The sequence below is a fragment of the Coregonus clupeaformis genome, unplaced genomic scaffold (assembly GCF_020615455.1).
Source record: "Coregonus clupeaformis isolate EN_2021a unplaced genomic scaffold, ASM2061545v1 scaf1540, whole genome shotgun sequence".
Classification (NCBI taxonomy): Eukaryota; Metazoa; Chordata; class Actinopteri; order Salmoniformes; family Salmonidae; genus Coregonus; species Coregonus clupeaformis.
In genome coordinates this window covers 117,181-129,553 of record NW_025534994.1, presented here as the reverse complement: position 1 = coordinate 129,553, position 12,373 = coordinate 117,181, and the positions used below count along the sequence as shown (strand labels likewise).

The following is a 12,373-nucleotide window of genomic DNA, read 5'->3' as shown; positions in this document are numbered from 1 at the left end:
GGCGCGGGCATGCACGTTTGCTACAGACGGGTGTTAGCCTTTTGTGTGTCTGAGGGGGCGAACGACAGGAGGGAGTGATGAGTATGATAGACAGGAAGTTCCTTGGTCAGGACACTTTCTGATTTGTACAGTTTGTATACTTAATTTATAGTCCAAACTACCTGGTTTCTGTGGGTGACTCTGCTGTTTTTCTACCTCTATGTAACTGCTGTAGTATGTGACAGTGGTTGGTTCACTGTCCTCAACATTTCTTCCGATGTCAAATCTTATTTCAATGCCATAGTCAACAAGAATTCTACAAAGACTAACAGCCCTGGCTAAAGACCTTGAAAAGACACAGAACATTACTTTCTATTTGTTGTTCCCCAGAATATGAGTGATGCTATGGCGGTGCTGCACAAGCTGCAGACGGGGCTGGATGTCAACGTGAAGTTCACAGGGGTGCGGGTCTTTGAGTACACCCCAGAGTGCATCGTCTTTGACCTGCTGGACATCCCTCTCTACCACGGCTGGCTGGTGGACCCGCAGGTGAGAACCCCCCTCTCTCAGCCCCTCTTTAAAAGTAGACTCAGTGTTTCATGTAAATGCACAAAGAAAACAGCAGTAGTGGGTCAATTTCCGCAATAACTCAGAGCGTTTAAGCGCGAGGCTGAACTTCTCCGCTGTTTTGGTCCTGTAGCTACCACATTGTAGCAGCTTGAAGCGAACCCGTGCACATGCCCAGATACTCTGTGTGACTGAAAGCAAAATATTCCTTCGGGCTCATTGCAATAACTGCGGTGCTGCTCACGGCAACATCATAACGCTAAGTCTACCTTTAACCAATGTAGCTATTACTATGATATACAGGCAAATATATTGTTAAAAATCACCTTGTCCTAAAGAGATTTACAAGGTTAACAAAACATCACGCCAGGGTAAGCCTACACGAAACACAGCCCTTATATGAAGTGTTTCTAAAATCCCCTATGGGAATAATGAATGGTGAAAAAACGATTGGAACCATTTCCCTGTTTGACCGCTAGGTTTTATGGGTATTATGACATACTGTGGTACTCTAAAGCCGTTTTGTCATACAGACAATAAACCAACTCCACACATTATTTATGAAAGAAATGACTTCAGAATGACTGATTAGCATGCAGCTCCTCCTGAGTATTTTTCTTTTGAAAACATGACAATATGCTCTAGTCATTTAGCAGACGCTCTTATCCAGAGCGACTTACAGGAGCAATTAGGGTTAAGTGCCTTGCTCAAGGGCACATCGACAGATTTTTCACCTAGTTGACTCGGGGATTAGAACCAGCGACCTTTCGGTTACTGGCACAACGCTCTTAACCACTAAGCTACCTGCCGCCCCTCACTGCATAGTAGAACACAACAATGGTTGATGAATGCTCTCTCTCTCGTCTATGTTCCCTCCAGATGGGCGACATGGAGAAGGCAGTGGGTAACTGCAGCTACAACCAGCTGGTGGAGAAGATAATCTCCTGCAAACAGTCGGACAGCAGCGAGCTGGCTGGGGAAGGTGGGTGGACCGACCGACTGGGGGGATGTATTGCTTTCTTTCTTTCTCTCCGCTGCTTCCTCCCTCGACTACACATCCCGGGCTGCTTGATAAGACCGACATTTCACTCCATTTCCTCCTTTTGCGCTGAGCAGATAAACGGAGGGAGCGCCTGGGCTAAACATTCCTTTGGACAACAGACTTTAGTTGAGCTCTTTTCCTTTTCGTCTCTCTCACGCTGCTCGTATTGCTCACCCTGGGCAGGTCACATGTATTCCTGTCAGAGGCACGTTTTCTTCTGGTTGGAATGTTTTATGCTTTTAGCATCAAGTTTATTTTAAATTTTTTATATATACAGGATACGCATGGTATACATCGTCCAACGAAATGCTTACTTGCAGGTTCCTTCTCGTTCCTACGAACATAAAGTAAATGGCTCAGTAGAATAGAATAAACATTTTAGCATCATCACATAAATAACCAAATAACGAAAGAGTGAGTCAGTTAGCGGGGCGGAGAGCTGCATCTCAGTTTCTCTCATCCTCTCCAGTGCTTCTCCACCGTCTGTCTAGTTGTCTCCTTGTCTTATTTAGAATATCACCCTGCCTCTCCCTGTCACAATACAACTCTGTCTATATCTCTCTCTCTCTCTCTCTCTGTGTCTCAGTCTATAGGTCAGTGTGTCTATCTCCTGGTCCGTCTGTACATCACTTTGTATCAGTCTCTAAGTCTTTGTCTGTATGTCAGCCTGTCTATCATTGTCGGTCTTGTGTGTCTGTCTGTCTCTCACTGACTCACTCTATCTCCTGACTTCTCTCTCTCTCTCCCCCTCTCTCTCTATGCCTGCAGGCTTTGTAGCGGAGCAGTTTCTGCACAGCACGGCCACCCAGCTGACGTACCACGGCCTGTGTGAGCTAACGTCCACCGTGCAGGAAGGAGAGCTCTGTGTGTTCTTCAGGAACAACCACTTCAGCACCATGATCAAGTTCAAGGTGACTGACCACTCAAATCATTGCCGCCTTTATCCACTGGTTATGACAAATGGGGCCTTGAAATACTGTTTACTGTGAATGGTTCTTCCTTACTTTCCTCTACTACAGCGTCCCCTAACCACCATCCATTATGAACAAAACAAGTCAAGTCTGCCTTGTCCTCTTAGTAGTGGGAAAGGGTGTTTTATAAATTAATTGCACAATGTTACTGAATTCATATCACTCAGTCCCAGATAAGCCTTTATTTCAAATGTATAGCTAACTTCCGGATCAGATCACCCCATTGTATGTATGGTGGGTTGTTGACACATGGGACTTTCTTTCATCCAAGTCTTTCCAACCATCTGTTAACAGCTGAGCACTGGTAGTGCATTCCCCTCTCCCCGTCCTCCCCCTCCCAATAGAGCTCCCCACACCCCAGTCCCAGGTTATGCAATGTTCAGTACACAGGGTTCTGTGGCTGGGGTGAGGGCATAAATACAAATGCCCCTAGGAGCATGGCAGACACGTGATGGGGACCTATTCAGCACCTAGAGAGTTTGAATCCTATCTACGATGGTTTCATCCGCCTTGTGCTCCCTCCCCTTATCACTGCAGCTGGGACAGGCTCTTCCTGTTATCTATAGCAGCGCAAGTGGAGCAGGCCTGTCTGTGTGTGTGAGAGTGTGTGTGTGTGTGTGTGTGTGTGTGTGTGTGTGTGTGTGTGTGTGTGTGTGTGAGCATGCTTGCCAAGTGAAGCAAGCTGTGTGTAGCATGCATGACCCCAAGAGAAATGCTTACCAGTACCAAAGCCACCCTCCTTTAAACACACACACACAGAGAGAGACTCATTATTCCGGGTGTAACCTACTACAGGAATAAGAGGGTGTGTAGATGTGTTTGCTGGCAGTGATAAGACGTGTGTGTGTGTATAACGTGTGTGTCTCTGTGTGCTCAGGGCCAGCTGTACCTCCTGGTGACAGACCAGGGCTTCCTGACGGAGGAGAAGGTGGTGTGGGAGAGCCTACACAACGTGGACGGGGATGGCAACTTCTGTGACTCTGAGTTCCGCCTGCGACCCCCGTCAGACCCAGAGACGGTGTACCGCGGACAGCAGGACCAGATAGACCAGGTCAGACCACTAGACCACTACCCTAATTGGGCTCTCTGATCCAATTCCACTTCATTAATGGGAGCAATGACAAACAATGCTGAACACCCATCTAGCTTAATCATGGCAGCCATTTAGCACTATTGGGTTCACCACATATCTCTTGCAGAGGATGTATACCAGTCACAGTGCAGTCCCTATATTGTTATTTATTTTGCTCATTTGTACCCCAGTATCTCTATTTGCACATCATCTCTTGCACATCTATCATTCCAGTGTTAATACTAATTGTAATTATTTTGCACTATAGCCTATTTATTGCCTTACCTCCATAACTTGCTACATTTGCACACACTGTATATATATTTTCTGTTGTATTTTTGACTTTGTTTTGTTTTACCCCATATGTAACTCTGTGTTGTTGTTTTTATCGCACTGCTTTGCTTTATCTTGGCCAGGTCGCAGTTGTAAATGAGAACTTGTTCTCAACTGGTTTACCTGGTTAAATAAAGGTGAAATAAAATAAAAATAAAATAAAATAATTATAAACACACTAGGTCAGGGTGAGTCACAATGACAGAGTGTACCTGAAGATAAACAGAGTGGATTGTATAAAGGGTACAGTAAATATTACACACATCCTCTCTATATGGGCTCTGTTTTCCCCGTGGCTTCCTAGCCTGCTCCATCTGCACTCAGCTCTACCCTGGAGAAGTAGCAGGGGAAAGATGTCCAAAGCTCCCCTGCTCCCCTGCTCTCCCGTTAACCCCCCACACACACTCAGGGTTTTGATGTCTGAATGCCTGATCAGGAGATGACCGTGACATGTGGCGCCTCTCTCTGTACTGTGCTGCGTCACGCTGCACTTCGATTGGCTGTTTAATAATGCATGATGTGGTTTGTGTCCCCTGTGCAGCCGACAGCTGATTGGCTGTCCCGTTAGGCCTGGTGGCAGGGCTGCCCAGCAGCTTGTTCCTCTGCCAGGGTCCACATCACCACCCTCACCCAGTACAGAGAGGGAGGGAGTCATCACTACTCACACTCTCATCCACTCAGACCCAGACACTCTTATGCTTGAGAGGGCATATCATAGCGCCAACAATTAAGACAATCTGCTGCTGCACTCAGGAAAAGATTGGTTTCACTCTACATGAGGGTTATAAATGAATAAAGAGGTGTTTAGCCCTGACTTTAAAATGGGTGGTGTTTTGTAGCTTACAACTAGGCTTACTTAACCACTTGGCAGTGGCACATCACTCTGGTAACAGTGTAAACACCATGAAGTGAAACGCATTGACCTGGTCCTATTTTCTCTCTCTCTCTCTCTCTCTCTCTCTCTCTCTCTCTCTGTATGCAGGACTACCTGATGGCGTTGTCGCTGCAGCAGAGTCAGGACCTGCAGTGGGAGCAGCTCCCCGAGGGCATCAGTGACCTGGAGCTGGCAAAGAAGCTGCAGGAGGAGGAGGACCGCCGAGCCTCCCAGTACTACCAGGAACAGGAGCAGGAGCAGGCTGCCGCAGCACGAGCACAGGTCAGGGAAGGAGCCACGAAGGAAAGAAGGAAGGGAGGGAGGGAGGGAGGGAGGGAGGGAGGGAGGGGGAGCTTGTGAGAAGGAGGGAGGGAAGATGGGAGGAGTGGAATTGAATGAGCAACATGATGAGAGAAAGATGCGTAGGGAAAAATGAGGAATGAGAATGAGAAAAAGGGTAAGGGTTGTCAGTTTATATAGATATAGCAGAGTCAGGGGTTTAGTCAGATAGAAATGAAATCTATAGCTGACATGAATCTGTTGGACACAGTACATGTTCTATCTGAATGTATCTCTATGTTTAATGTAATGTTGTTGTGATGTAATGTTGCTTATTCACCCGCTTGAATGAGCCACAGGTAGGTATTATGGTTGAGCCACAGGTAGGTATTATGAATGAGCCACAGGTAGGTATTATGGATGAGCCACAGGTAGGTATTATGGATGAGCCACAGGTAGGTATTATGAATGAGCCACAGGTAGGTATTATGGTTGACGCTCCTGTCTGTTGTGCAGCAGCCAGCAGAGGGCAGTGACGAAGCAGACAGAGCAGCAGCAGAAGCAGCATCATCATCATCGGCAGCAGCATCATCAAGAGCAGCTGGAGCCACGCCCAGCCCTGGGAAGCAGCCCTCTGCCGGGGAGCGCAAACCCAAAAAAGAGCCCAAGGATAAAGACAAATGTGTTATATTGTAACAGAGGATGGGTGTGTGTTTGTGTGAGAGAGAGAGAGAAAGAGGGGGGCCGCATTTCTTTTCACATTGACCTGACACCTACGCACAGCCCCTTTTTAAGAGCGAGAGATAGCGACGAGACAAACTGAGGAGTAGCCGTTCCCAAGCCACTGGTGCCTGCCATCCTCTACCCTCAGTGGGCCCGGACAACAGAGGAAGGGACGCTATGACAACTACCACTAATATTTCGTACAGTTGGCCAAACTTTGTTACAAGTCGCACAGTGCACTATATTTGTGATCTGAGGGTCAAGGTTATTGGGGGTGATTTTATAGCAAAATGAGAAATCCCAGAAACAGGATTCTGGGACGGAAAGCATTCAGAATCTGAAATATCTCCTCTCATAGCACCAACTTTTTTCAAGGAAACCATTTTTCATTTTCATTATTCTTGCAGTTGATAAGCTATTTTTTTTTTTTTTACAGCACATATGTGTAGATATGCCTGCTTTGATTCAGTTCCGTTTTTGAGCATTATACTTTTTACTGAAAACACGTAACATTTGCTGGTTTGTTGGTTGGTGGGGGTCAATTAGCTCCTTCCAATTGGAGATAATCAACAGTTTGGTCAGAGTCCTATTGGGATAGAGATGAGGTGATGGGGACATCAGTGAGTGTAATATCTAAGCACACCTGTCTCTTCGCCACATTAATGGATGCCAAATTACTACTTTAAGTGTGTTTTTGCGTGTGTGAGAGTATTTTAGAGATTTTATTTAGGTATATACTTAAATTGAAAGGGATTCATTTATGTTTTTGCCAGTTAGAAATTAATGTAAGACCCTGTTGTGACAAGCCTTTTGTATATCCCACTAAACACTAACCACATCCCTGTTCTTCCTGAGAGGCCTGGAAGTCACAGTTCCATACTCTGGTAAGTGCTGTGTCTGCCAACCCTCATCTGCCATTAATACTCGCCCTATCCAGATTGACCGTACCAGAGTATGGCAGTGTTGAATTCTGGTGTGTGTGTGTATGGCATTGGTGTCTACAGCGTGTATGTGTGGCTGATATGCTCAGCTGCATTGATTTATGCTCTTAATTTCAACTTGGAAATAACCTAACATCATCAACAACAAAAAAGTTGTACGATGTATATGAGCAGTTGGATTGAAAGATATGCCATGTATTTAATTTCATATTTCCTTTATATGCTTCACATCCAGTACAATCACACAGACATAACCATGGAAACACAGGACAGTGCACCTGACCTAATTTGACTTCTGTCGCTCACTCTTACGCTGTCCCTGAGAGACTTGGCTGGTTATTGGTTATTGGCTGCAGAGGCAGAGTGATAGTAGGATCCCACACTAATAGTCTGAAGTGCCCAATGTCACACAGCTCTGCCGGCAGTTTAACTGCTGGTCACACACCATAAAAAGTTGACAGAGATGGTGTCAATATGGGAAGCCTCATGACCTCCTAGTTGAGTTATGGAAGTAAGATTTTTCTACTGTAGCCATGTTTGAATCCATGTGCTCCTCCTACAATATCTGACTTTCAGACAAATTTATATACATTGTGTACATACCTAATGCGCATTTATGACAGAGCTAGCTAGTAGTTTGTGCCATTGTCCTACTATGGTACTGCCACCTCCTGAGAAATTAACAGTTTTCTATCTATACATTCCAGCTGGATGCCTTGACTCAAGCCTTGTGTTGTACGTCAGACTTAGAAACACAGTTCCAGGGGAGACTCTTTGCAGTGCTGCTAGTTAAGGGGTCTCCCATTTTTATCTGTTACATTTTGTTCTCATTGTCCAGAAATTGACAACCCCAGCCTTCAAGGACAAGTCCAGTACTTAGTATTTATTTTTGCCTGGCAACTGGCTGCATCTTGGAGCAGTAGGCTACCTGACTAATCAGTAGGAAGGCTTATCTGCTGGCTGGACTTGAGGACTGGGGTTAGCTCAGCCTGTCTATACGGCCCTCACGAGGCCACACTTACTCTGTATATAAAATGCCTTACAACATTTACAATATCTTTTATAAGGATGAACGGAAACAGGTGTATTACCAGAATGAGACAATCTGTAGATTTGAACCTAGACATCAGAAATACTCTCAGGCCTTCTCTGAAGGGACATATCCTTGAGTGTCTTTTGTAAATTGTTTGATGTGTATTTGCTGCCTTGGCAACAGCAATGATTGATATATATACCATTGTAAAGTATTTAATATACCCTGTAGTAACTCCCTCGAGAATGTGTTGTAATGTAAATGTGTAACCACATATAGGTATCAGTAACAACTTATTTCAACACATGGTTAACTAGGTCAACTTCATATTATCAGGCTGTGCATAATTATTGCTAGTTAGTTACATTACCAGTCAAAAGTTTGGACACCTACTCATTCAAGGGTTTTTCTTTATTTTTACTATTTTCTACATTGTAGAATAATAGTGAAGACATCAAAACGATGAAATAACACATATGGAATCATGTAGTAACCAAAAAAGTGTTAAACAAATCAAAATATATTTTATATTTGAGATTCTTCAAATAGCCACCCTTTACCTTGATGACAGCTTTGCACACTCTTGGCATTTCTCTCAAGCAGTTTCACCTGGAATGCTTTTCCAATAGTCTTGAAGGAGTTCCCACATATGCTTAGCACTTTTTGGCTGCTTTTCCTTCCGTCAGACTCATCCCAAACCATCTCAATTGGGTTTAGGTCGGGGGATTGTGGAGGTCAGGTCATCTGATGCAGCACTCCATCACTCTCCTTCTTGGTAAAATAGCCCTTACACAGCCTGGAGGTTTGTTGGGTCATTGTCCTGTTGAAAAACAAATGATAGTCCCACTAAGCCCAAACCAGATGGGAAGGCGTATCGCTGCAGAATGCTGTGGTAGCCATGCTGGTTAAGCGTGCCTTGAATTCTAAATAAATCACACAGTGTCACCAGCAAAGCACCCCCACACCATAACACCTCCTACTCCATGCTTTACGGTGGGAACTGCACATGCGAAGATCATCCGTTCACCCACACCGCGTCTCACAAAGACACGGTGGTTGGAACCAGAAATCTCAGATTTGGACTCCAGACCAAAGGTCAAATTTCCACCGGTCTAATGTCAATTGCTTGTGTTTCTTGGCCCAAGCAGGTCTCTTCTTATTGGTGTACTTTAGTAGTGGTTTATTTGCAGCAATTCGACCATGAAGGCCTGATTCACACAGTCCCTCTGAACAGTTGATGTTGAGATGTGTCTGTTACTTGAACTCTGTGAAGCATTTATTTGGGCTGCAATTTCTGAGGCTGGTAACTAATGAACTTATCCTCTGCAGCAGAGGTAACTCTGGGTCTTCCATTCCTGTGGTGGTCCTCATGAGAGCCAGTTTCATCGTAGCGCTTGATGTTTTTTGTGACTGCACTTGAAGAAACTTTCAAAGTTCTTGAAATGTTCCGTATTGACTGACGTTCATGTCTTAAAGTAATGATGGACTGTCGTTTCTCTTTGCTATTTGAGCTGTTCTTGCCATAATATGGAGTTGGTCTTTTACCAAATAGGACTATCTTCTGTATATCCCCTTACCTTGTCACAACACAACTGATTGGCTCAAACGCATTAAGTTAATTCCACAAATTAACTTAAGGCACACCTGTTAATTGAAATGCATTACAGGTGACTACCTCATGAAGCTGGTTGAGAGAATGCCAAGGTGTGCAAAGCTGTCATCAAGGCAAAGGGTGGCTATTTGAAGAATCTCAAATATAAAATATATTTTGATTTGTTTAACACTTTTTTGGTTACTACATGATTCCATATGTGCTATTTCAGTGTTTGTCTTCACTATTATTGTACAATGTAGAAAATAGTAAAAAGAAAGAAAAACCCTTGAATGAGTAGGTGTGTCCAAACTTTTGACTGGTAGTGTATGTTCATGGATATAATTCTCTCTCAGAAATGGCATAACACGATGGGTTTCTGAGCTTCTTTCAGGCCTACCAAGTCATAGGAATTCACTATGACTTTACACTAGAATAAGTTTGCCCCTTGTAACGGAATTCAAGGCTCCTTTTAGAAAATGAATTAAGCTGCTGCTGCTTTTATGTTCACAATGACTACCCAAAAAGTAATATATGACTGAAATGACAGGGTTTAAAGAGAAACACCTATGTTGAAGCAGCGTGTACATCCTGTGTATGGTGTGCTACAGTATGTCCTTAACATTAATGACTAGAGTGATTTTGTGAAAGTTTGGGGGATAGGCGAAGGACCATGTCCCTTTGAGTGTCAGGGACACAATCCATACTCTGTTGTTTATTTTGTAAAATAACCAATTTAAAGTTACCCGTCACACTACAGCTAGAATTACTTGTTAATGTGGTCAACCTTCCCAATGGCCTAAACCCCATACATAATGACATTCAAAAGGCAACTAGTAGTGAGTATTATGAACAGAACCTCACATAGGGCCACTATCTAATTACTTTGAGGTTTTTTGGGGGAGCAACAAGATGTTTCATGTATGCCACACACACTTTTTTATAGTGCATAAGCTTGCTTTTGGAGTAATTTACATTGCATTATTTGCCAGTATCTAGACATTTTGTTTTGTGTTTCAGCTTCAATGTTGTTCCTCAAATTAATTGATAAGGATTTTGTTTGTGGAATGCCTCAAGTGAATATTTGTAAGCCTTGTTATAGTGCTTGTGGGGTAAATACTGTACAAACAGTCTTAACAAGGTAGTCCTTGAACATAGTCATTGTAATTGGTTTTGCACTGTTACATTGATATGCACTACTAAGGCTGCGTTTGGACAGGCATAATTCTGATATTCTTTCCACTAATCACATCTGATTGGTCAAAAGACATAGTGAAAGAAAATGTTCAGAATTGGTCTGCCTGTGTAAACGCAACCTAAGAGAAGAGAAAATACCTCATTTTATACAGAATTAGAAATTTTGCTCGAGTGCTATTGTTCTTTGGGTACCTTGTAAAAATGGAATACTGTCAATAATGCCTGGAATTGCTATAACAGTAGCTCTTCAACAGTCAGTTGAATATGAAATACTCAATTGTTTCTTTATGGTATGAAAGGGCTGGTTAAATATTTTGGCTAAAAGTACATTAAGTACTGTGTAGCCCCTTTCAATAAAAGTTCATGCAACTTGAACTTCAGGTAGCTGTTCCCCCATTTATCTGCTAAGGCCATAATTGTTTTATTGCATTTGCGTAGCTTTTCACACTAATAAAAATGTCACTAATATGCCGCTAAGGTGTACAGTAAATGCCACTGGCTGGTCATCTAGAGGGAAACTGAAGGGATTTAAAAGTTAAAACTTGGCTATTTTGACATTCATACTGTATAGATTGGAGAAAATTGTTAATTCCCTAGTAGTTTCATATGGGAAATGTGTAAGAGCAGATATTCTACAGAAAATATTCTGGAGCACAGAACATGAATGCAATTTCTCATATTGATTGAATGTTCTGTATAGGTTTCCCTTTGTTCTGTTGAGATTAAATGCAATTGTATTAATCCCAATGTTATTGTGATGCATGTAATGCTGAATGAAACAAAGGCATACTAATGACATTTAGCGGAGTATCATTTCAATTATGTTAATATTTTCACTTATGTTTAACCACATGCACAAAGGAACCACCTGTTAAATTGTGAATATGAAAAAGGTAAATCCTCGTGTTGGAAGGTTCAAATGTTTTTCTATATACATACAGTGGGGAGAACAGAAGTATTTGATACACTGCCGATTTAGCAGGTTTTCCTACTTACAAAGCATGTAGAGGTCTGTCATTTTTATCATAGGTACACTTCAACTGTGAGAGACGGAATCTAAAACAAAAATCCAGAAAATCACATTGTATGATTTTTAAGTAATTAATTTGCTTTTTATTGCATGACATAAGTATGTGATACATCAGAAAAGCAGAACTTAATATTTGGTACAGAAACCTGTTTGCAATTACAGAGATCATACGTTTCCTGTTGGTCTTGACCAGGTTTGCACACACTGCAGCAGGGATTTTGGCCCACTCCTCCATACAGACCTTCTCCAGATCCTTCAGGTTTTGGGGCTGTCGCTGGGCAATACAGACTTTCAGCTCCCTCCAAAGATGTTCTATTGGGTTCAGGTCTGGAGACTGGCTAGGCCACTCCAGGACCTTGAGATGCTTCTTACAGAGCCACTCCTTAGTTGCCCTGGCTGTGTGTTTTGGGTCGTTGTCATGCTGGAAGACCCAGCCACGACCCATCTTCAATGCTCTTACTGAGGGAAGGAGGTTGTTGGCCAAGATCTCACAATACATGGCCCCTTCCATCCTCCCCTCAATACGGTGCAGTCGTCCTGTCCCCTTTGCAGAAAAGCATCCCAAAATAATGATTTTTCCACCTCCATGCTTCACGGTTGGGATGGTGTTCTTGGGGTTGTACTCATCATTCTTCTTCCTCCAAACACGGCGAGTGGAGTTTAGACCAAAAAGCTCAATTTTTGTCTCATCAGACCACATGACCTTCTCCCATTCCTCCTCTGGATCATCCAGATGGTCAT

At 43.2% G+C, this 12,373-nt stretch overlaps 1 protein-coding gene across 2 annotated transcripts; it reads left to right on the top strand.

The window, feature by feature from the left end:
• Window positions 1–369: 369 nt before the first annotated feature.
• Window positions 370–5,843, top strand: mindy2 (MINDY lysine 48 deubiquitinase 2; the record flags this gene model as incomplete). 2 transcript variants are annotated; one of them, XM_045218386.1, is given in 6 exon segments in its annotated part: window positions 370–528; window positions 1,426–1,528; window positions 2,357–2,499; window positions 3,437–3,610; window positions 4,947–5,120; window positions 5,637–5,843. In XM_045218386.1, coding segments are annotated over 6 exon segments (930 nt in total), but the record flags the coding sequence as incomplete, so codon positions are not given.
• Between the last annotated feature and the right edge of the window lie 6,530 nt (window positions 5,844–12,373).